Here is a 25,573-nt window from a genome sequence, read left to right as displayed (position 1 = left end):
AACCCGGCCGTGTCACTGCGTAACCCAGCCCGAGCAGAGTCCCAACCTCGCACGACATGCTTTACGGTGGCCGGACTGAGCACCACGTGGCCATCCGAGAGGCCTCTCCGTCTCGCTACACCTTCTCATCTTCGCTCCAATTTCTATACACAAGCAGATAAGCCCCACCCTCGTCGTTCCCCTAGTATATATAATGGCGTTCCACAGTCCTAGGCCAAGCAATGTTTCTAGTATTTGCCACCATCTCGTTTCTCAACTTATTAGTCACATTCTACACATAAATATGGAGAAAAACTATTTAACTGGTGGAGGAATTTCCGATTTTCTAGTTTCGAACTTGAAAACGATTTCAGTAAGGATTAAAATGTAGAACCCTAAGGCGAGATATTTGGTGCTTCACTGGATTCTACAACTTGGTGCGGCTAGTGTATGCACTTTGCAGCCTGGCCTCCGATGTTTCCTCCTCTCGCTTTCCCACATCGATGGTGTCGCGGCAGCAGGCACCTCGATCAGCACCGAAATCGGTCGCCGCCTTGGCCTAGTTGTGTCGCTGGAGCAAGCATGTATTGCCGGATTGCTCGAGGCCTCACGAGACGTAGGGAGAGAATCTATTGTTTCTCTTGGGCCTGGAAATAATAGGCTAGGTGGGATGAATGTTAAGTTTTGTTTACGAAAATTAATGGGTATTCAGCTGAATACCCCTGAATACATTTGTGTCCGCTGATATGATAGACCACCCTCCGATGGTTGTGTTAGCAAATCACAAGCCACTTCATAGATCTACATGAGTACGTGTAAAGGGTCATATGTGCATCACTTTAGCAAGCTTGATGATTAAATTTGCACTTATATCAAACATTTTTAATGGTTCTAGATGCATTTGTACGTAATGGCGTATTTTCATGTGGATGTAGTTCTCGACAAGATTTGAAGTGCAACAATGGCCCTTGTTTTGGATGTTTACAATGCACAACAGGTTGCAAGACCCTGAGGTATGCCACGCTCGCATTCTGGTTACTTCAAACATAACATCTAGGTCCTAGGAATGAGAGGTAATCTTTGATCCGCAGGTGGCTTAGGAAATGGCTAATGGTTGGCTCGACATACCGCCCCACGTACAGGTCCATCAGGTTTGAATGTTCCCAAGTTAGAAAAGTAGTAGCCTCAAAACCACCGTTGTAGCTTGCAGATTGTGGGCATCATGTGGGTTGGAGATTGACGGTATAAGAAATTACCTTTAGCTATCCAAACCTATGTGACATGTGTGAGGAAGTGGCAAGTATATGCTAGTACCATTGCTCATGCCTTGTGCAACTCGAAATATCATGCCAACCATTTTGAATTTCTCTTGACAAAGGTCAAATGACGGGCAGCGAAAGGATGAATTTTATTGTCAGTTAACAGTTATTAAATAATAAAAAGGCGAATAAGCAATGAAAAGGAAAATGAGAATTTTATCGCGTGCAAGTGAGATTTTTGGTTCCACGGCGCGACACAATCTGGGCCGCACGATCTTGGACGGACGGTTTGGATGGCAACTTCTGGCTTTCCAGGAAAGAAAAAAAGAACAAAATTTCCGGGGCCACCACAGGTTTTGGCCTTGGACGTCGCGCGCGGCCGGGGCCTTCCGTACGTGCGAACACTTTCGTCGAACTTGCGGTGATGATCTGCAATTCTCCGGTGCCATGGCGGGGATGGCAGCCGGTCGTGTCACCGCACATCGCACCACCTCGCAACCTCACACGGCACACGCGTTACGGTGCCCGGTCCGAGCAGCGCGCGCGTGGCCGCCCGATCGAGCAACGCCCATCCACCTCGCTCCATCTTCGCTCCAATTTCTCTGCACACAAGCAGCCAAGCCCTAGCCTCGCCGTTGCCCCACTATATATATAATATACTCGCGCCTCGAAGTCCCAGACCAGACGACCACTGGCAGTGGCACCCGCACATCGCCCTTCCCCAACTCACATCGCCCTTCCCGGCCTAAAACCGCGTGATGACGCACAAGAGACGGCTCGCGCCGGAGCAGGAGGCGGCGCCGTCCCCAAGGAAGCGGCTGCGGCAGGCGGTGTTCCTCGTGATGCGGATGTGAGCGCCTCCCCTCCCTAGCTACCTATCCGTTGCTTAATCCTTTGCCATTTTCTCGAATCCTCGGTCCTTCTCTCGCTTCCTGTGCTTGCTTCAACTCACCTGTCTGTCGCCGTTTGCTTCGCCCCCCGGTCGCCGCCGCAGGGAGAGGAGGGCGAGGGCGGTCACGGCCGAGCAGATGGCGCAGATGGTTCGACTGGTAAGCGGGGCTCCGCTCCTTCCCGTCCCCCTCTCCGCATTTCGATTTTGAATAGTCTTCTACTCTCCCGGTTGTGCTGCGGCAAGTGATAGGTTTGTCGTGTACTCGTGCGACAGGTGCAGCTCGATATGGCCAAACTGTTTGTACTTCTGATGGTGCTCGTCTTGCGGATTGGGTCCATGGAGAGCATGCTCCTCCAGCTCCCTAACATGGTACGGGGATTGGTGGCGGAGGAGTTGGCGGATTTTCACAGGTACACTTGTCATATGACGTGTACAAGTTTCCTCTCTTAGGGTATCATTCATTATGAGGGAAATAGAAATGCACATATTTGATGAAAGTAACGAGTGAAGTGTTGACTTGCTTGTTGTGGGAACCGACAGTTATTCTCCTATGGAAAGTACATAGCCTTCTATGACAAGAATATACTACTCCGTATCAGCAACATACAGACTCATATTTGGAAAGGAAACTTTACAGCTATAGTAGTTTCCTCTATTTGTTGAGTGAATAAACCATGGATTGTTGAAACTGTCAGTAACCATAACTGCGTTAACTATTTGGAGATGGTATCTTAGAGAGTCTATGTATTGAGTATTCATGTTTGCATGCTATGGATGTGTTGGATAATTTGTCCCTTTGTTTAATTAATTAATTAATTAATCTTTTTTTTGTTGTATCATCCCCAAAGATCTCTTACGGTATCCATGCAAGATATGATCCAGTCAGTTCGCCAGAAAGAGGTTAGTGTTTTGGATCTTTATCCATGTAACTTTTTTTGTCTTTCGATCGGTAACCTCACCCTATACATCTTAACCCTTTCCTCTCTTTCACGCAATGCAGGAACCACAAGCAGCTTCGCTTCCTAATGGTGTTAATGAGCCTTCAACTTCAAGGTACATGCCGTTTTATTTTTCTTATATGTCCCCCTTCTATTTTTTTTGCGAAAAATCAGCCAAACTATTAATAATCATCAATAGTAGTACAAATAAATCCAAAAGTAATAAAAATTACAAGTAGGCCTCCATTAAAAGTTGAGCATGGAACAAGCATATGCGTAATTCCTCTGGAAATTACTCTTTACAAGTATTTTTTTGTTATCATACTAAAACCTATCAAACCAAGTATTTAAACCGCAAAAGGAAATTCAAACCAAGTATTTGCTTTATATATAGCCTAGGGATTATCTTGTTGTTACTTTCTCACTCCCATCCTACTTTAAATTTTAGGGTGGTACCACAAGGTCTTCCTGAAGCTGGAGGCAGCTCCGGGGTAGTCAGGCTACGGTTTGTTGGTGCTGACAGACCAGAAGATCCACTTTTCACTCGTTGTCCAGTAGAGTGGCAGAATGGAGAAAACCCTAGGGTAGCAATATTTCGAAATGAGAAGCAGATCACAGGTGGTGATCTTTCTAAGGTGCAGATTGAGATTTTGCCAGTCAATGCCGAATTCTTTACTGAGAGAGGCCAAGATGATTTCACCAAAGAGGAATTCAACAAACATATACATATGTGTAGTGGGAAAGAGACAGTCTTGGCAACTATTACTCTAAGAAATGGTGAGGCCGATCTTGGTTCCATCATCTTTACAGAGACATCCCACCTGAAAAAGTTGCGTTTGACAGCAAGAGTCAAAAGGCAGGATCTTACAGTCAGAGTTCAAGAAGCAATCACTGATCCTTTTGTTGTCAAAGACATCCGAAGTCGATGTGAGTATTTATTTATCCATTCTGAACATCAAAAAACATTAAAGTTACTAAATTGGATTTTCATGCACTGTAGTTTACTCAAGACAATATTATTGCGATAGTCAGCTGTAGAACAGGCACCTCTTTTTAAGTGGCTGCCAAGCTGATTTCAGAAAAAAAGATGTTACAGCACATATTATATATTTCATGAACTCTTATGTCAAAGATTGCTAATGTAAAATTGGTATCCATGGAAGATGCATGCAATGGCATTATTTTCTCTAAAACTATGAAGTCTTAGAAGTAAATGTTCTGTTTTTAGAAGGGAAGTGCAAGCTCTGTCATAAAACAGTATGCAGAGTTGGGATTGCGCACCACACTTTTCTTTCCTCTGTACGAAAATTAGGTTGACATGTTCATTCATTTACTCAGTAATGTAGAGGGTGGGCAATGTTGTAATTTTCTAATATTATGTGATAGTTGAATAGTATGCTACATTGATTACAGTGTACATTTATGGTAAATACCATTACCATCAGATACAAAGATAGTTAGAATGAATCAATTTCATATTAGCAATCTTGTCTTAACGCACCAAACTTTTTTGTCTATTTCAGCAAATGCAAAGAGTAATCTTCCATCGAAGGGAGATGCAGTACATACATTGAAGGGAATTTCCAAAAATGGAAAACATTTCGCTGCCCTTGAGGGGAAAAACATTACTACAGTGAAGCACTTGATGCGTCACTATCACAAAGATAAATCTAGTCTCCAAGAGGTAAATATTCTGTTGTGATGATACTTCTGCAATCTTAGGTGTTTGGAATTTTCTGCACTAGATATTAGTTGATCATTGTGCTGGATTGAAGTAAAATATCCATCATCTGCTAGGAATTATTTTAACTGCATGTAATGCTAAATGTTCAATTACAATATAATATCTGCTAGAATTTCATGAATTTCTAATAAAACTCTTAATTTCTGGTAATCAGCTTACTGGCATGAAAGAAAAGAGTTGGAGTACAATGATTGAACATGCCAGCACGTGTGCTCCTGGTGATGAGATCTTTTCTTATAGAGTTACAGAGGAAAATTGTGAAGTCTTATTCAATGATTTATATGATCTTGTTGGTATAATAATCAATGGACAGTATGTTCCCGTCAGAAATCTTGATAAATATCACCAGCACTACGGGAACCCGCCGACGTGCCGACGGCCAGAATCTGTGCCGACGGCCGCCGTCGGCACAGCCTCGCTCGCCGTCAGCCCAGCAAAGTAGCCGTCGGCACAGCCTGGCCGTCGGCACGGAACCACCAGGACCGACGGCCGCCGTCGGCACACTTTGGCCGTCGGCACAAACACTATCCGTGCCGACGGCACGTAGCCTAGCCGTCGGCACATGGTCATATGGTGGGGCCACGGACAGCCACCGACAACGGCGTCGGCGAGGTGGCAAACGGCGTGAAGTGGGCCGACGGCCAGGCCGTCGGCACAGCCTTCCCCGCCAAATTTTCCTTCTTCCCGCCCTTATTCGCGCCATTTTTTCGCGCCACTTCCTATGTAGGCCGACGGCCGGGCCGTCGGCACAGGTTCCCGCCATTTTTCCCCTCCTTCCCTCCCGCCATTCTTCTCGCGCCCATTCTCTCCCGCCAATTATTCCCGCCGTTTCAGCCCTCGTCGTCCTATATATAGCCATGTCTTCTCAACACTAACATCAGCAACAACATTTCTCTCCTCATCAACTCTCTCATCCAAAAACACCACAGAATCCTCTGAGCTCAGCTGCCGTCGAGATGGCTCCTCGTCGCCGTAGCAACACGGGCTTCATCGGCGTTCGCCAGCGGGCTGCGGGCCATTTCGCGTCTGAAATCTCCGCCGGTGGTGTGCGTGTGTGGCTCGGCACCTTCTACACGAAGGAGGCTGCTGCCCGCGCATACGACGTTGCGGCTTGGAGGTTTGGCCGGTCGCGCCACGAATTGAACTTCCCGGAGGTCGGGTCTCCGGCGGAAGCCGAGAGTCTCTCTACGAGCCGCTACTTCGCTCGGAGGGTGAAGCGCAGCGGTTCGGAGATGGCCAGCGGCGGATTGATACCACCGAGGCGGACGAGCAGTTCATGGCACGGTGGCGCGAGAGACCATCCCGGAGACGTCGCGGCCACGCGCGCATTCCGGAAGGAGAAGCGGGCGTACGGGAGAGAGAGGAGGGCGGGAATGCGGCGAGAGGAGGGCCGAATATGACGCGGAGTACGCCAAAGGAGAGGCGTCGACATGGGGGGAAAATGATGAACGGTGGTTTTCGTACCTCTCAAGTACCGCTTCAGAGGACACCCCTAGCGAGGACGAAGATTTCGAGAACTGATTAGTATGTGTGTGTGTCGATTCCATGTGTCTAACGGGTCATGTGTCGACCCAGTGTTAAGTGCTTTGTTCGTGTGTGGGTTTAGTTTTTTAAGTGTTTTGGTTTGTGTGTTAGTAGTGTAGTTTTTAAGTGCTTTGCTTCGTGTGTGGGTGTAGTTCTTTAAGTGCTTTGGTTTGTGTGTGGTCTAGTTCTTTAAGTGTTTTGGTTTGTGTGTGGGTCTAGTTACGTGTGTGGGTCTCAAGTTCTTAAGTGTATCATTATTATGTGTCGTCAGAAATCGAGCATCGAAGGGTGGGAATGGTCCCAAAACTCGGGCAGATTATAGACTATAGGGGTAAAATCCGGGATCCGTATGTGGAAACTCCTGGTAAGCCCAACCTATGGTTTCCCATGTACATATGTCCTAAACAAACCAAAGCAAATAAAAAAATCCATTGTTACACCGTCACACGGAGAAAGCTATAGGGGTAGATCTGCGGGGTCCCCGCCCTAGGGTTTCCGAAGATACGGATCAGCGGAGCGTCGGAACCGCTTAAAAACTTGCATATGTCCCTAGCATATGTGCACAAGTGTGATGTAGGGTTTGGCTAACCTTGCATGTACCCGGCGTTGACGATTTTCGCAGACATGGGCCAGCACTTGGTGAAAATCCAGGATCCGTATGTGCAAACTCCCGGTACGGCTAAAATGGAGCCTATTTTATGGTAAAGTAAGCCCAACCTATGGTTTCCCATGTACATATGTCCTAAACAAACCAAAGCAAATAAAAAAATCCATTGTTACACCGTCACACGGAGAAAGCTATAGGGGTAGATCTGCGGGGTCCCCGCCCTAGGGTTTCCGAAGATACGGATCAGCGGAGCGTCGGAACCGCTTAAAAACTTGCATATGTCCCTAGCATATGTGCACAAGTGTGATGTAGGGTTTGGCTAACCTTGCATGTACCCGGCGTTGACGATTTTCGCGGACATGGGCCAGCACTTGGTGAAAATCCGGGATCCGTATGTGCAAACTCCGGTACGGCTAAAATGGAGCCTATTTTATGGTAAAGTAAGCCCAACCTATGGTTTCCCATGTACATATGTCCTAAACAAACCAAAGCAAATAAAAAAATCCATTGTTACACCGTCACACGGAGAAAGCTATAGGGGTAGATCTGCGGGGTCCCCGCCCTAGGGTTTCCGAAGATACGGATCAGCGGAGCGTCGGAACCGCTTAAAAACTTGCATATGTCCCTAGCATATGTGCACAAGTGTGATGTAGGGTTTGGCTAACCTTGCATGTACCCGGCGTTGACGATTTTCGCAGACATGGGCCAGCACTTGGTGAAAATCCAGGATCCGTATGTGCAAACTCCCGGTACGGCTAAAATGGAGCCTATTTTATGGTAAAGTAAGCCCAACCTATGGTTTCCCATGTACATATGTCCTAAACAAACCAAAGCAAATAAAAAAATCCATTGTTACACCGTCACACGGAGAAAGCTATAGGGGTAGATCTGCGGGGTCCCCGCCCTAGGGTTTCCGAAGATACGGATCAGCGGAGCGTCGGAACCGCTTAAAAACTTGCATATGTCCCTAGCATATGTGCACAAGTGTGATGTAGGGTTTGGCTAACCTTGCATGTACCCGGCGTTGACGATTTTCGCGGACATGGGCCAAGCACTTGGTGAAAATCCGGGATCCGTATGTGCAAACTCCCGGTACGGCTAAAATGGAGCCTATTTTATGGTAAAGTAAGCCCAACCTATGGTTTCCCATGTACATATGTCCTAAACAAACCAAAGCAAATAAAAAAATCCATTGTTACACCGTCACACGGAGAAAGCTATAGGGGTAGATCTGCGGGGTCCCCGCCCTAGGGTTTCCGAAGATACAGATCAGCGGAGCGTCGGAACCGCTTAAAAACTTGCATATGTCCCTAGCATATGTGCACAAGTGTGATGTAGGGTTTGGCTAACCTTGCATGTACCGGCGTTGACGATTTTCGCGGACATGGGCCGAGCACTTGGTGAAAATCCGGGATCCGTATGTGCAAACTCCTGGTACGGCTAAAATGGAGCCTATTTTATGGTAAAGTAAGCCCAACCTATGGTTTCCCATGTACATATGTCCTAAACAAACCAAAGCAAATAAAAAAATCCATTGTTACACCGTCACACGGAGAAAGCTATAGGGGTAGATCTGCGGGGTCCCCGCCCTAGGGTTTCCGAAGATACGGATCGACGGAGCGTCGGAACCGCTTAAAAACTTGCATATGTCCCTAGCATATGTGCACAAGTGTGATGTAGGGTTTGGCTAACCTTGCATGTACCCGGCGTTGACGATTTTCGCGGACATGGGCCAGCACTTGGTGAAAATCCGGGATCCGTATGTGCAAACTCCTGGTACGGCTAAAATGGAGCCTATTTTATGGTAAAGTAAGCCCAACCTATGGTTTCCCATGTACATATGTCCTAAACAAACCAAAGAAAATAAAAAAATCCGTTTCGCGCGTTGGCGGACGGGTGCAACCGCGCGCCCGGTACGGCCATACCGCATGTCCCGGCGGCCCCGTTTTGCGCAGTTGGCGAAGCAAACGGAGCCAAAAATCGAGCGGAGCCGCGTGGCGTCATTTTATGTGTCCTAGCAACCACTGCAAAAGACGGGACTGGGATACGGCAATTATCTTGGAGAACCCTTCACGAACGGGGCTATCTCGTCCGGAGTTCTATGGCTTTTAGGGGAAATGAGTAGGAAACGGCCCGTTTCACCACATAGTTTGTCGGAACGGGGCCATATTTGGCACGTGCGTGGGCCCTAGGATGGGAAGCAAGGCCCCGGTCGCGGATTTCCAATCCGAACCACGGGCGACGGTTTTTCCATTTTCGGGGTGCCGGAAGGGCTTTTTTTGTGAAGCGGCTACATGGTGCGCATTTCAGTATCGCGCGGGACCTCCGCGCAGCGGTAGGATACCTCCTACGCACCACCTATCACATGCCATATGCGCGCGGAAGCCATCCGGGAATCCCACCCGCTTCTGCGGTGCCCGCCGAATCCGCTGGAACCGACCGGATTTGAGCCGGGGCGACACTTTCCTTCGCTCAATAAATGGAGGGAAAAATGGTTTTAGGTCTATGACGCGTCATTTTATGTGCTAAATGTTTTCCGTTTCGCGCGTTGGCGGACGGGTGCAACCGCGCGCCGGTACGGCCATACCGCATGTCCGGCGGCCCCGTTTTGCGCGGTTGGCGAAGCAAACGGAGCCAAAAAATCGAGCGGAGCCGCGTGGCGTCATTTTATGTGTCCTAGCAACCACTGCAAAAGACGGAACCGGGATACGGCAATTATCTTGGAGAACCCTTCACGAACGGGGCTATCTCGTGCGGAGTTCTATGGCTTTTAGGGGAAATGAGTAGGAAACGGCCCGTTTCACCACATAGTTTGTCGGAACGAGGCCATATTTGGCACGTGCGTGGGCCCTAGGATGGGAAGCAAGGCCCCGGTCGCGGATTTCCAATCCGAACCACGGGCGACGGTTTTTCCATTTTCGGGGTGCCGGAAGGGCTTTTTTGTGAAGCGGCTACATGGTGCGCATTTCGGTATCGCGCGGGACCTCCGCGCAGCGGTAGGATACCTCCTACGCACCACCTATCACATGCCATATGCGCGCGGAAGCCATCCGGGAATCCCACCCGCTTCTGCGGTGCCCCGCCGAATCCGCCGGAAACCGACCGGATTTGAACTCGGGCGACACTTTCCTTCGCTCAATAAATGGAGGGAAAAATGGTTTTAGGTCTATGACGCGTCATTTTATGTGCTAAATGTTTTCCGTTTCACGCGTTGGCGGACGGGTGCAACCGCGCGCCCGTACGGCCATACCGCATGTCCCGGCGGCCCCGTTTTGCGCAGTTGGCGAAGCAAACGGAGCCAAAAAATCGAGCGGAGCCGCGTGGCGTCATTTTATGTGTCCTAGCAACCACTGCAAAAGACGGAACTGGGATACGGCAATTATCTTGGAGAACCCTTCACGAACAGGGCTATCTCGTCCGGAGTTCTATGGCTTTTAGGGGAAATGAGTAGGAAACGGCCCGTTTCACCACATAGTTTGTCGGAACGAGGCCATATTTGGCACGTGCGTGGGCCCTAGGATGGGAAGCAAGGCCCCGGTCGCGGATTTCCAATCCGAACCACGGGCGACGGTTTTTCCATTTTCGGGGTGCCGGAAGGGCTTTTTTTGTGAAGCGGCTACATGGTGCGCATTTCGGTATCGCGCGGGACCTCCGCGCAGCGGTAGGATACCTCCTACGCACCACCTATCACATGCCATATGCGCGCGGAAGCCATCCGGGAATCCCACCCGCTTCTGCGGTGCCCCGCCGAATCCGCCGGAGCCGGCCGGATTTGAGCTGGGGCGACACTTTCCTTCGCTCAATAAATGGAGGGAAAAATGGTTTTAGGTCTATGACGCGTCATTTTATGTGCTAAATGTTTTCCGTTTCGCGCGTTGGCGGACGGGTGCAACCGCGCGCCCGTACGGCCATACCGCATGTCCCGGCGGCCCGTTTTGCGCGGTTGGCGAAGCAAACGGAGCCAAAAAATCGAGCGGAGCCGCGTGGCGTCATTTTATGTGTCCTAGCAACCACCGCAAAAGACGGAACCGGGATACGGCAATTATCTTGGAGAACCCTTCACGAACGAGGGCTATCTCGTCCGGAGTTCTATGGCTTTTAGGGGAAATGAGTAGGAAACGGCCCGTTTCACCACATAGTTTGTCGGAACGAGGCCATATTTGGCACGTGCGTGGGCCCTAGGATGGGAAGCAAGGCCCCGGTCGCGGATTTCCAATCCGAACCACGGGCGACGGTTTTTCCATTTTCGGGGTGCCGGAAGGGCTTTTTTTGTGAAGCGGCTACATGGTGCGCATTTCGGTATCGCGCGGGACCTCCGCGCAGCGGTAGGATACCTCCTACGCACCACCTATCACATGCCATATGCGCGCGGAAGCCATCCGGGAATCCCACCCGTTCCTGCGGTGCCCCGCCGAATCCGCTGGAAACTGACCGGATTTGAACTGGGGCGACACTTTCCTTCGCTCAATAAATGGAGGGAAAAATGGTTTTAGGTCTATGACGCGTCATTTTATGTGCTAAATGTTTTCCGTTTCACGCGTTGGCGGACGGGTGCAACCGCGCGCCCGGTACGGCCATACCGCATGTCCCGGCGGCCCCGTTTTGCGCAGTTGGCGAAGCAAACGGAGCCAAAAATCGAGCGGAGCCGCGTGGCGTCATTTTATGTGTCCTAGCAACCACTGCAAAAGACGGAACTGGGATACGGCAATTATCTTGGAGAACCCTTCACGAACTGGGCTATCTCGTCCGGAGTTCTATGGCTTTTAGGGGAAATGAGTAGGAAACGGCCCGTTTCACCACATAGTTTGTCGGAACGAGGCCATATTTGGCACGTGCGTGGGCCCTAGGATGGGAAGCAAGGCCCCGGTCGCGGATTTCCAATCCGAACCACGGGCGACGGTTTTTCCATTTTCGGGGTGCCGGAAGGGCTTTTTTTTGTGAAGCAACTACATGGTGCGCATTTCAGTATCGCGCGGGACCTCCGCGCAGCGGTAGGATACCTCCTACGCACCACCTATCACATGCCATATGCGCGCGGAAGCCATGCGGGAATCCCACCCGCTTCTGCGGTGCCCCGCCGAATCCGCTGGAAACTGACCGGATTTGAACTGGGCGACACTTTCCTTCGCTCAATAAATGGAGGGAAAAATGGTTTTAGGTCTATGTCGCGTCATTTTATGTGCTAAATGTTTTCCGTTTCGCGCGTTCGCGGACGGGTGCAACCGCGCGCCCGTACGACCATACCGCATGTCCCGGCGGCCCCGTTTTGCACGGTTGGCGAAGCAAACGAAGTCATATGGGCTGATAGTTGTTATCACATGTACCTATGACGTAACCAAGATCAAATAGAGGCATATGCCCACCGGGGAGCCCCGGTGGGATGTAGTCAAAGGGGTAGATCGCGCGGTCAAAGAATTAGGTTTTCGTCGAAATCGAGCATTGAAAGGTCGGAATGGCCCCAAAATGTGTGTGTCTCCCTATAATAATACTCCCTCCGTTTCAATATATAATGCCTATAGATTTTCTGCACGGTAATTAGCGCAAGTCATTTTTTAACACAAAACCACCTTATTTTCAGTTAAAAGGAAAAAAAATGAAAATAAAAAAAATGCCTATAGATTTTCAGTTTCCAGATTCTATATTTTACTTGATTGTAGTCCTGCAGAGAAAAAAAATCAGAAAAGATTAAAAAAAAAAAATGAAAAACCTGTGCCGACGGCTAGGCCGTCGGCACAGCTAGGGCTGCCCTATGTGACCGAGCCGGACCGAGTCCGGCTCATACGCACGCGCCACTCCCCGCCCCCACCAGCCACCGCCCGCGCCACTCCCTGCGGCCGCCGCCAGCCACCGCCCGCGCCACCACCAGCCCCCTCGCCGCCGCCAGCCACCGCCCGCGCCGCCGCCGCCGCCGCACGCCCTGCCCGCCGCACGCCGCCGCGCCGCCACCCGCCGCGCGCCGCCGCCCCGGCCCCCCGTCCCGCGCCCCCGTCCCCGGCGCCCTCCTCCCCGGCCGCCTCCGTCCCCGTCCCGGCCGCCTCCGTCCCCGTCCCCGGCCGCCTCCGTCCCCGTCCCCGGCCGCCCCCGTCCCCGGCGCCCCCCTCCCCGGCAGCCCCCTCCCCGGCCCCCCTCCCCGGCAGCCCTCCTCCCCGGCCGCCGCCAGCCACCTGCGCCGCTGCCACCCTCCTCCCGAGCCCGTCCCCGCTGCCGCCCTCCTCACTGTAAGCATTTCCCCCCCCCCCCCTTTTTTCCTTTTTTTTATTTCTATTTGTTGTAGATGATTTAGTTGTAAATAGAGCAAATAGAAATAATTTTGTTGTAAATAGAGCAAATAGAAATAGAGCAAATAATTTTGTTGTAAATAGAGCAAATAGAAATAGAGCAAATGGAAACTAATTTTGTTGTTGTTTTAACTAGGCCCCGCCATGATTGCCCCGTCGTGACCGCTCCGTCGTGATCGCCCGTCGTGACCACGACCGCTCCGTCGTGACCGCCGTGTCGTCGTGACCGCCGTGTCGTCGTGACCGCCGTGTCGTCGGCGATTCTCTCCCACCGCCGAGGGTGAGCTAAAACTTCGCCTCCCCTCTCCGCATTTTTTTTACATCACTAGATTCATTTTTCAAGTAAAGTTGCGTAACCTAGGTGTCACTTCCCGTCCGCGAGCGTTACGCGGATAAATATGCATTAGTGGTCGGCATATTTTCAACCGTAACGCTTGCGGCATTTACGGGACAGTCGGCGGATGCGTAGTTGTCTACGTTTTCCATGTTCTACTCCGGTCCGAGTCAGGATTTCGGTGGCGCCTCCCCGTTGTTCTCCGGATGCACATCCTCTCGGTTTTTTGCCGAGACGTGTATCGGGAGAGCAGCGGGGAGGTGCTGCCGAAATTCTGACTTGGACCGGGGTAGAGCATGGAGAACGTAGCCAACTACGGATCCGGCGGCTGCTAGGAGCCCACCTAGTAGAGATGTAGGTTGATACATGCGTTTCGCCCGGTAAAATAAATAAAAATATGATGCATTTAATTTCATGGTACTATTTGTTGTTTGTCTCCCAATCAAGCGAGAGGATGGCTGATAATGGGTGGATGTACGGTGGCCGTGCTAGTTCGGCCGAAATGACAGAAGAGTGGGTATGGAAGACCAATTTATTAGTGAAGGAGTTAGCGCGTGGTTCAAAGTCGAGCGTTCGTCCAAGTTGCCCTTGCGCTCGTTGCAAGAGGCGTCATCGTCACGGAAAGGATGATATGACTAAACATCTTTGGTTGAATGGGTATATGCACTGATTACGTCACGTGTGTCGACTTTGCTCGGTACGAACGTGACGGAGGTGAGGTGATGAGGCAGCGAATCGATGGCAATGAGGACGATGGGATTAGATACTTGCTAGATGATCTCCACGATGCCTACATGCCGGAATCGCCGGAACAGGAGGAACCGCCGAACCGGAGGGACCGCCGGAACCGGAGGAACCGCCGAACCGGAGGAACCCGAGCCTACCGCAAAGGCCTTCTATGATATGATGGCTGCGGCTAAGAGGCCTCTATACGAGGGTGCAAAAATTTCTCAGCTCGATGCCATCGCGCAAGTACTAGCCGACAAGGCCCGGTTCGACAGACACCCGTGCATGCTTTGAAAAAAATCTGGTAACAGATTGGTAACATGTTGCCCGAAGGCCATTGTCCGCCTAAAACCATGTATGCAGCAAAGAAAATGTTGAAAGCGCTCGGCATGGATTATGTGAAGTATGATTGTTGTCCCAAAAGCTGTCTTTTGTTTTGGAAAGAGTTTGCGGATGACAAATATTGTAGCAAGTGTGGGTCCTCTAGGTATCATGAGATAACCAGAGCTAATGGTGAGAAGGTGCGGACAAAAGTCGCCGTGAAGATTCTTCGTTATCTCCCGTTCATAAAAAGAATCCAACGGCTTTACATGTCCGAGGAGTCAGCCAAACGGATGACGTGGCATAAGAACGGGTTGAGATTCAAGGACGAGGAGGGACGACTAAACATGGGGCACCCATCCGATGGTAAAGCATGGCGGAACTTCGATGCAAAACACCCGATAAGGCAAATGATGCTCGGAATGTCGAATTGCGATAGCAACCGATGGATTCAATCCATATGGTATGTCAGCATCCGCGTACAGCTGTTGGCCCGTGTTTGTTATTCCGCTCAATCTCCCTCCCGGAGTCCTTATGCAAAGGAAGACCATATTCCTGTCGATGATCATTCCAGGGCCTGATTACCCGGGGAAGAATTTGAGTGTATTCATGCAACCGCTTGTGGATGATTTGCACCACTCTTGGCACCATGGGACCTTGACATACGACCGAGCAACGAAGACAAACTTTGTCATGAAAGTTTGGTTCCAATATTCCATGCACGACCTACACGGGTACGCTCTATTTTGCGGGCATTGTACAGCTGGTAGGTTTCCATGCCCGAGTGTGCGAGCACCGATTGGAGTTCATTTGGCTGAATGCGGGTCGCAAATATGTCGCATTTGACAAACATCGAAAGTACCTCAAAAGAGGGCATCGGTTCAGAGGAGACAAAAAGAACTTCACAAAGGGCAAAGTTGTGCGTGAAGAAGAAACGATACCAAAGTTCAATGGTGAAACTGTTGATGGTGAGCTACGTGCTCTCCAGCGTAGTAAAGAACCCGGCAAAACATATGTGGGATATGGTGAGACACACAAGCTGGACTCACGTGCCGGGCTTAACGCAGCTCGAGTATTACAAGGATCTCGAACTTCCCCATAACATCGATATGATGCACACCGAAAAGAATGTGGGGGAGTCCGTTTTTAACACCGTCTCGAACATTCCCGACAAGACAAAGGATAATGTCAAGGCTAGAGTCGATGTTGAGAATCGTGTGACGAGGCAAAGACTACACATGCATCCTCCCGAGGGCAATAGAAAAAATTGGGTCAAGCCGCATGCCAACTACGTGCTTGATAGTCTCCAGAAGAAGGAGGCAATGATGTGGCTGAAATACGCCGTTATGTTCCCAGATGGCTATTGTTCGAATATGAGTAAGGGAGTCAATCTTACAACAGGAAAAGTAAACGGGCTCAAGAGTCACGACTATCATATATGGATTGAGCGACTGATGCCGGTGATGGTTCGAGGGTATCTCCCCGAGCATGTCTGGCGAGTGCTTGCGGAGTTGAGCCATTTCTTCCGCACGGTCTGTGCTAAGCAGATATGTGAGTCGGTGATTGCGAAGTTGCATGATCAAGTGCCGGAGTTGTTATGCAAGTTAGAGATGATCTTTCCACCAGGTTTCTTTACTCCGATGTTACATCTCATTGTGCATCTTGCGAACGAGGCACTCTTGGGTGGACCGGTGCGAGTATCGTTGGCAGTTTTGTATTGAGAGAGAGTTCAAGTATATTCGAAACAAATGTGGCAACAAAAATAAGATTGAAGCATGCATAGCTGAGGCAACTATCCTCCGGGAGATGGCGGACGCCACGACAACGTACTATGCGGATGATGTTCCCACTATGCATAACCCGATATCTCGGTACAATATCGACGAGCCCAAGCATGACCCCAAGCTCCTCCTCTTCAAATGTCACGGTGGCAAGGCTGGTGCCTCTAAAAAGGGCATCTTGACAAAGGAAGAGAAAGATTGCATAATGTTTTATGTGGTTACGAACATGCAAGAAGTGCTCAAATTCATAAGGTAAAATGGTGAACAAATTACTTTGCAATTAGTAACTCGATTTTGGTCTAATACGTTTTTTCTCCCTTTTAGCCAATACAAGGATGAATATTGGACGAGATCGACGGATCCCTCTGATGCGGAGATGGAGATTCTTTTGAAAGAGAGTCGTCCCGGAAAGAAAAAATTCCTGGATTGGTTCTACGAAAAAGTAATTTCTAACAAGTCCCTTTTAGCCAATACTTTTGCAATCCGTGACTTGTCCCTCTTATTACACGTAACTAATGCAAAGAAACAATTTGAACTGAATTTGTAGGGAGGTGATCCCAACGTTGAGATGACGGATGAGCTGAGATGTGTTTCCCAGGGTTGCAACCGTAGAATCTCAATGTATGAGAAGTACGATGTGAATGGGTATCGCTTCCATACGGAGTATCACCAGAAGAATAGGCCTAACCCAAAAACTATTAATACTGGGGTCTTCACCAAAGGAGTCGATGACATAGAATACTACGGAAGGTTAGAGAATGTATACAAGCTGACATTCAATATGACAAACATAGAACTCAATCTCGTTGTGTTCAAATGCCACCGGTTCGACCCACAAGTTGGACAGAGAAGCACTCCTTCCATTGGGTTAGTTGAAGTTAGGCCTTCAACCTGCTATAGCGGAGCCGATGTCTTTGTTGTGGCTCACCAAGCCAAGCAAGTTTATTATTTGCCCTACCCATGTCAAAAGGAGTACCTCAAAGGCTGGGAAGTCGTGTTCAAGGTATCACCACATGGTAAGCTACCCATGCCCTCCGACGAGGATTACAACAACATTGACCCTGTAACATACGAGGGAATTTTTTATCAAGAGCAAGAGAACTTTGGGGATTTCGAAATAGAAATTGGTCTTGAGGACCTCGAGAATGAGGCACATCTTCATGGTGAAACAGTGGTGGACCTAAAGGACATACAAATGCTCACCAAGTTACATGAGGGCAATGGGTTCAATGATGAGACTCCACCGGACATTCCCACCCAACCTCATTACTCACATGATACCGATAGTGATAGTGAAAATGAGAACCCAATGCCTCGTTATGAGAACCCAATGCCTCATTATGATAGTGATGATTCGAGGTGAGGGTCCTTTATGCCTTTATGCTTAGTATCTATTTTTCCATATGCTTCTTATACTTAGTATTTATTTTTCAATATGCTTCTTATGCTTAGTATCTATTTTTCAATATGCTTCTTATGCTTAGTATCTATTTTTCAATATGCTTCTTATGCTTAGTATCTATTTTTCAATATGCTTCTTATGCTTAGTATCTATTTTTTGCTTAGTGTCTACATTTTATTAAGGCATGAATGCTTACTTGTTTACTCTTTGTCAATGCGAGGTGATTGATCAATATGAGCGGAAGCAAGCAATCCATGAACTCCATTTTGAAGAGTATGAGCCAACGAGAAGTTCACCGGGACCACTAGAAGTGGAAGACCAACGCGTGCCGGCTCGCGTTACGCGGACGATGACACGGGTGGAGTTGGAGGTGGAGGTGTAGGTGGAGGTGGAGGACGTGGTGGAGGTGGAGGACGAGGTGGAGGTGGAGGACGAGCCGGGAGGACGAGGCGGAGGCGGAGGTGGAGGACGAGGACGAGGTGGAGGTGGAGGACGAGGACGAGGTGGAGGTGGACCTTTCCTTGGTGACATACCCTCTCGCTTCGGCGACGTGGCTTCCCGGTCCGCTCACACACGGTCTGCGAGGGGGAGATGGAGGTGGAGATGGAGGTGGAGATGGAGGTGGAGGGGCGAGGACGAGGAGGCGGAGAGGGAGATGGCGCCGAAGAAGTTGCGCATTCGTGGTGAAGCGCAAGTCCCCGATGAGAGGAGGGAGCCTACTAGCCGGGATGCGAAAGCCCTCATCATCCCGAACGAAAAAGAGTAAGTTTAATTTTGAACATTTAGATTCATTTTGCTATGTACTAATGTTTTCATTATTGTGCATAACCGATTGGCATACTAATGTTTTGATTATTGTGCAGCAATTGGGCATATGACAAGGGGGTTCGCCGGCCGTCGAGCATGATTGGAGCTCTTATTAGGCGATACTTGGCCGGGCTTTTACACTCCGGTCCCCGGCGGCGAGAAGAAGCTAGCCGAGACTTGGGCGGACTATGAGGCAGCTCCTTGCCCGGGCTTTGGGACAGGCTGCCGACGCCGTGTACACCAAGTTTTGGGTAAAGCATGCTTCTCGAGTTTACTTCATAGTTGATGACCACACTATGCTAACTCATGTCTCTCTCACAATTATTCTTATGCATGATTGCAGACCCATTATAAGGTGCACGATGAGATGGTTGAGCAAGGGAAGGCGGTATCGACTAGGGCTTGTCGAGAGGTTGACAAGGCAACGAGTGGTACAATAGAAGCATACCTGCATTGGGCACTTCAAGGCTGAGCAGGGCACGAGGGTCAAGAAAGCTGACAATATCAGGGAGGATCCTCAGCTGACAAAGGAAGATTACTTCAAGGTAAGTAAATATTCAATGAGACTCTATGTTGCTGCATAGTTGGGATTGCATTATGTGTTCTTCAAATGAGTTATGGTTTTTCAGGTTATGCCCCTATGGTGCGAGAATAAGGAAGACGCATTTGAGGCCTTGGTAGCGAGGTGGATTGGCGAAGACGCCGACTTCAACGCCAAGAGCGCGCGCAACAAGGCAAACCGGGGCACCGGAGGAACACACGAGTGCGGGAAGCCGCAGCACCGAGCGCTACGGGAAGCACAAGGTACATATATACATGGAACAACTTGCATTTATTTCCCCTCATATTACTACTTGATACACATAACATTTATCTTGCTGTGCAGGAGGCGGAACTCGGGGAGCCTCTCACCGAGGTGGGAGGGTGGCGGAAGATGAAGCTGAAGCAGCCCGATCTGAGCCAGCCTCAGCCCTCGCTGCCCGAGTACTTCGGCTATGCCGAAGAGGAGTTGGAGAAGTACTTGCTCGGTGTTCAAGGGTCTTCATCCGGAGGTGGATGATCCTATTGAGCGAGGAGACCGACTTGACGGCGATTATGGTGGCGGGGAGCGGCGCGGAGCATGGCCGCACGAAGCTTCTTAGTGGGGTGATCAAGCCGCCAGAGGACCCTCACGCAGATCAGGTCTACCCTCACCACCGGCGACCCACCGGTCGCGCCTCCTCGACACCGTCGTACGGATGTAAGTTTTCTCATTTCCATCTTCTTTCCAACATTCATCCCTGAATGGCTAAATTGACATGGCTCCTTTTCTTGGAAATTGTAGGCTCACTTTGAGGCCGCCTACGCGGCCGCTTATGAGAAGTACTTGACGGTTGTAGCAGAGTGGGACCTCAAGAGAGCGGCTTGGGAAGAGTACCAGGAGGCGACGAGTCGTGTAAGTTCCAATCTTTTATGGTTCGAAGACATGACAAGTCCCACCTCCCCTTTTTTTATATCTGCGGCGCTTGACATCTAAACTATCTTGCAGGCGCTCAGGACGTTCTTCTTGACTGGAGAGAGGATCGCACTTCCGGCCGAGGAGCCAGCTAGGCCGGGGCCGACTCCAGTGTGCCCATCGAGGGAAGCTTTCGCGGCCACATACTACGCACGGACTCCGGTAAGTCCTATGCCTAACCATTGTCTAAGCTGCTTTCACCGCTTTCCTTTCGCATGTCTAAGATGCTAACTCTTGTCAAACATGTAGGGCACGGGAAGTTCGCGGAACCGACCCTCTCCTGGTTCGTCGCGCGAGGGCACACCGATGCACCCCGGCCGCCATTCTCCCGGTGCTTCGGGTTTTCTCCTCGCTGGCGATGGTTCAGGCCATGGTTCTACTTCGGTCTACCTTGACAAAGGCCGGACGCCTGAATTTACAAGTCGGGAACTTGGTTGGACCCCCGATCTTAGTTCCCCCTTAGCTAGGTGTCTAGCGGGTGTGCGTCGATCATGTGTGCCATGTGTCGACGATGTATGATGATCGTGTGTGCTACATGCTACATATTTGTATCACGATGATGTTGTTGCTACATTTGATATGATGACGATGATGATTATGTGCTGTGCTACATTTGTGATGCATTTCAATGTATATTACTGCCATTTGTGATGATTATTTGCTGTGCTTGCTGTGCTGGACCAGGAAAAGCGCGGGAAACCAAATGGTAAAGTCTGTGCCGACGGCAGCCCCCTAGCCGTGCCAAATGGCAGGAGCTGTGCCGACGGCTATGCCGTCGGCATAGAAGAGTGGACGGCAGCTGGGCTGGCGGAGCGCCTGGCGACGCGGCTGGGCCGATGGACCTGGGCCGACGGCTTGGCCGTCGGCACAGGAAAAGGGCTGTGGACGCGTGGCGGCTCCAGGCCGTCCGAGCACAGCAGCGCGGGCCGACGGCTTGGCCGTCGGCACAACTCCTTCCTGGCCTAACGGCCGTTAGACGCTCGGTGGGCCCCACTCGGACCGTGCCGACGGCTACCTGTGCCGACGGCGTTGTCCGACCGTCGGGCTGGACGCCGTGCCGACGGCAGAGTCCGTGCCGACGGCGGCAGGGGCTGTGCCGAGGCGATATTGTGCCGACGGCGGTGTGCCGACGGCAGCCGTCGGCACAGGCCTGTGCCGACGGCAGCGTACGTTGTGCCGACGGCTGCCGGCCGTCGGCCCCTCGGCGGGTTCCCGTAGTGCAGGTATACATATTATACTGTTCCGCTTCCATCTCAATTAGGCAGTTGATATTCAGTAAATAGTAATGTGATGGCAATTACCTTGCTAATGTTGTCACGCTTACTAAGGCATTTAGCAAGATTTGCTATTGGAGATTTAAAAACATTTTGGTGTCATACTGAATGGATATAGGCTAACCCATAGGCTAAGCCATCTCCAACATTGCTGAACAAAAGGTAAAATGATGTTAGAGAGGTATAGAAGCCTAGCTTACTTGGTTGGGGTCTGGGGGAGTGGAGTACAACCCCACCACATGGGTTCAAGTCCTCGTGGGCATGAATTTGGGTTCCTATTTATACCAACCGGCCAGCCCTTACAGATTTCCTTGCAAAAAAGATAAATTATGTTATTTTCCGTATATTTAGGACCAATGCATGGATTCAAAACAAACTTTTATCGCCAAATCAAGCATCTGTTTCCACCGTGGAGTTTATTTTGCCTATAAATATAAGCCTCACACTAGTAGGAAAAGGCTCATTAGTGGCGCACCAAAAAAGCTATTATGTGGCGCATGGGCGGTGCGCCACAGAATTCTCGCCACAAAAATAAGAATTATGCGGCGCACCTGCTCATGCGCCACAGAAAGTCTTATTTCTGTGGCGCACCGACGGGTGGTGCGCCACATAATTATTTTTGAATTTTTTTTTAAAAATGGCGGCCAGATCTAGATCTACGGCCGCCAATTTTTTTGAAATTTCGCTGGAAGGTCGCCGGAGGTGGGTGGTTGGGTGGGTTGGGTGGGTGGAGGAGGAGGCTGGCCGGAGGAGGTGGCGGTGGAGTAGGAAGAGGAGGAGGAGGAGGAGGTGGTGGTGGTGGTGGTGGTGGTGGTGGTGGAGGAGGTGGTGATGGTGGTGGAGGAGGTGGAGGAGGTGGTGGTGGTGGTGGAGGAGGAGGTGGTGGTGGTGGAGGAGGAGGTGGTGGAGGAGGTGGTGGAGGAGGTGGTGGAGGAGGTGGTGGTGGAGGAGGAGGTGGTCGCCGGAGGAGGAGGAGGAGAAGGTGGTGGTCACCGGAGTAGGAGGAGGAGGAGGCCGGCCGAAGGAGGTGGTGGTGGTGGTGGAGGAGAGGGGGAGGAGGAGGAGGAGTTTGCATCTAAGGAGGAGAAGTGGAGGAGAAGTGAGGAGAAGTGGAGGAGGACGGCAGAAATTTGAAATTTCGGAGCTTAATTCTGTGGCGCATGGGCACTTGGTGCGCCACAGATTTTTTTTCGAATTTTCTATTTTGCAGAAAAAATCTTTATTTTGCCGTAACTTTTTACTCTTTTCGAATTTGGGATTCTAAAAATTGTCCAACCGGGCAAGCCCCGGTGAATTCGAATGTAGAATTTTCGTGGGAACATTTTAATATATTGTGCTTTTTTTCGAGTTCGTATGCAACCAGAAATCCAGTTTGATGATTTTGCCCCGTAATTTTGCAAAAAAATTCAAAATTCATTTTTGTTAATTTTTAGTGGTGCTAGATGACATAATACATGGACACCTCGAAGGATTCTATTTTTTAAATTTTCTATCTATTTCTTTTATATTTTACAAAGGTCAAAAAGGCGATCCAGGGGGTGGAGAAAAAAGTTTTCTGTGGCGCATGGAGCTCAAGTACGCCGCAGAAATGCATAGTTTCTGTGGTGCACCATCCCACGTGCGCCATAGAATTTTGGCGCACCATCCCACATGCGCCACAGAAAGCCTTAATTATGTGGCGCACCAGGAACAGTGCGCCACAGAATGCCTTATTTCTGTGGCGCACATGGTACCGTGCGCCACAAAAATAGCGAAACCAATGGTTGGGGATGGTAGGGTGTGGACCCACCTTATTTCTGTGGCGCATGAGCTTCGGGTGCGCCACAAAAATATTTTTGTGGCGTACCTAGTCTGCTGCGTTATTTCTGTGGCGCACGAGTAGCTGGTGCGACACAGAAATAGAATCTCATCTATAAGGCTTTTCCTACTAGTGTCATGAATAAAAATATGTTGCTGACAATTAAAATCCCTTTTTTTTTCAACATCTCAAAACCTAGAATGAATGAAAATTGGATTCCCACCTTGCGGTGCTCCTCTGTTGGCATTGTGTTCATGAGCTTGAATTACCCTGCAAGTGGGGAATTTGATTTTTATACATTCTAGGTTTGTAGATCTTGCAAAAAAAAGTAATTTTAATTGAACAACAACACATTTTAGAATGTATAGAAAATTGGATCTTGGCCTTCAAGCACAGTGGAATTCAACAAATGCAGGAGCTAATGACAACCCTAGTGTGCGTAATGCAAATCCATAAAAAGAAAAATTATTCATAAAAATATCAGAGAAAATATTTTAAAAAAATTAGCACCCAGAGACTGCTACCCCAGTTAAGTAATTCTTTTCGGTGATTAGACGGTTTCTTAAAGTTATAATCTCTAGATGGTTTGCTGTATCCAAAAGTTCATGCAAACATGTACTTGTACATTCTGATGGCGATGATAAATGAAACATTCTATTACAGCGTAAAGTGGAAGACTGGAAAATATCCGCGTATAAGAAATTTGACGAGCAGGAGAATTCTGGGGGTCTTGCCGCTGATTACTTCATGAGCAATGACGACTGCCCTGTCCGTGAAAAGCCTCTGAACAATGAATCATGTCCTTCTGTACAAGCTAGACCAACATGGAAATATCCTAATGACATGGCTGCACAACAAGGTGAATTTTAATACTGTGTGTTCCATCGCTGATCTTGGTTGTTATACGTTTCTCAAAATTAAATTATTTCAGAATTTGGTGAGCAATATCACATTCGGCAGCCGAATGGGTTCTCACTAGCCGAAGTCCTAGCAAACAATAACGCTGGTCCTTCCAACCAAGAAGCACCACTGAATTCGCAGCACACTGTTGGTCAAGGTCGATATTAAACACCTGCACAATATTTTATCGCACATTCTCGATACTTCAATTATTTCATTAAAATTATTGTTATTATTGCTACTGATAGTTTTGGTTGTCAACATTCTGTAGACCTTGGTCAGCACGGTCCTTCTATGCCACAGAATGGAACTCTTTGCAGTCATCGGACCCAGGGGAATATCTTAAATGGCCAGGGATCGTTACCAGCACAGCCAACTATGCCATCCTTCAATTTTCCACCAGTAAGAAAAGATTACTATGACACAATCGACTATTCCATCCCACAATTTTTCGTTGACAACCTGAAAATTTTCCTGGATGGTAGGTTCCAGAGGATGACTGGATCACACGTGCAAGACTGATTGGCCAACAGAATGGATACTTAAGCTCCTCGGCGACTGATGCTCCTGGTACCTCTTTTCCGGTAACAGGTGTGTGCGCTACATCCCAGTACTTCCAATTTCACAATATATGCAGAGCCTTGTTGGTTTCTTAGATGCTGGTGTTGGTACTTTCTCAGATGGAGTTAGTCAGGCGACCTCTTTACTTAACCAAGCTGAGGATGACAGCTTCAGTGAGTTATTTGAAGTATGTATTTACTCTTTAGAACAGAACAATTATCTTTCCTCAGACCAAAGTATATAGGTCTACAGCAGTCTCATAGCTTAAGATTTTGTTTCCCTTTGTTATGTCTCGATGATGTTTGTCCTTGCGGTTCCAGAAATGGCTCGGAGAGGAAGAAGCACGTGGGGCAGACCAGGACATCATACCAGCTAACAACGGTATGCGATTTTCGATGCCCATGACTATAACTTCTGTTGATTTAAGCTAAGCTTCCAAACCATGGAGAGCTTGTGTTACTATGTTCGAAACATCCTTCCCCATCAGAAATTTTTCTACTTCCAAACTAAGGTTGCAGCATCTGTGTTACTTCATAATAACTAGAGTGGCTATGCTTGACTAATGATTACAGAATCATTGAAACCGTAGCTGCTTTGAAGTTAAATTAGGTATAAATTTGAGACTTTCCTGTCGAGTGCCCTTATGGTGTGTTCCTTTTATTTCAGCAAAACTGCCGAATTCCAACAATCAATTCCACGGTTAAGAGCATGGTGATGGCAACTAGTGATTAACTTGAGACCACTGCTACAGGCTTTCCTCTGCAAGAGTACCCTATTCAGAGTGATCAAGCAATTAGGCTGTAAATATAATGTTGCCAGTAGCAACACAGATTTTTCAAGTTGCTCCATAATTTGCTAAAGTCATCCGGCTTGTATTCTTACAAAAAGATCTTCCAGAATTGAAAGCTGTTGTCTTGTATTGAGTACGAAGAGCAAATATTTGTATTGTTAAT

General features: G+C 49.2%; 1 protein-coding gene and 1 long non-coding RNA gene across 2 annotated transcripts; both read left to right on the top strand.

Annotated features, from left to right (window-relative positions):
* The first annotated feature begins 1,996 nt into the window (after window positions 1-1,996).
* On the top strand, window positions 1,997-25,573 carry LOC124662988. Its single transcript, XM_047200758.1, has 15 exons — window positions 1,997-2,088; window positions 2,233-2,287; window positions 2,404-2,540; window positions 2,979-3,030; window positions 3,131-3,183; window positions 3,517-3,995; window positions 4,592-4,752; window positions 4,967-5,158; window positions 23,820-24,018; window positions 24,091-24,216; window positions 24,331-24,461; window positions 24,545-24,650; window positions 24,740-24,807; window positions 24,941-25,001; window positions 25,287-25,573. Exons 1-15 carry the CDS (start codon window positions 1,997-1,999, stop codon window positions 25,322-25,324), a joined length of 1,950 nt encoding a protein of 649 aa, XP_047056714.1. The 3' UTR covers window positions 25,325-25,573.
* LOC124665298 lies at window positions 19,960-20,375 on the top strand. Its single transcript, XR_006990524.1, has 3 exons — window positions 19,960-20,027; window positions 20,121-20,249; window positions 20,337-20,375. It is a non-coding gene; the product is annotated as an uncharacterized LOC124665298 (long non-coding RNA).

This window comes from Lolium rigidum, chromosome 6 (genome assembly GCF_022539505.1).
Source record: "Lolium rigidum isolate FL_2022 chromosome 6, APGP_CSIRO_Lrig_0.1, whole genome shotgun sequence".
Lineage (NCBI taxonomy): Eukaryota > Viridiplantae > Streptophyta > Magnoliopsida > Poales > Poaceae > Lolium > Lolium rigidum.
The sequence above is the reverse complement of the archived record's forward strand: the minus strand, read 5'-3'. Positions and strand labels throughout refer to the sequence as shown.

Excerpts from the sequence above, each read along its gene's own strand:
- LOC124662988 (XM_047200758.1), top strand. The coding sequence starts at position 1,997 with ATGACGCACAAGAGACGGCTCGCGCCGGAGCAGGAGGCGGCGCCGTCC. Across the intron at positions 2,089-2,232 it reads GTGTTCCTCGTGATGCGGAT|GGAGAGGAGGGCGAGGGCGG; the intron begins GTGAGCGCCTCC and ends TCGCCGCCGCAG. Across the intron at positions 4,753-4,966 it reads ATAAATCTAGTCTCCAAGAG|CTTACTGGCATGAAAGAAAA; the intron begins GTAAATATTCTG and ends TCTGGTAATCAG.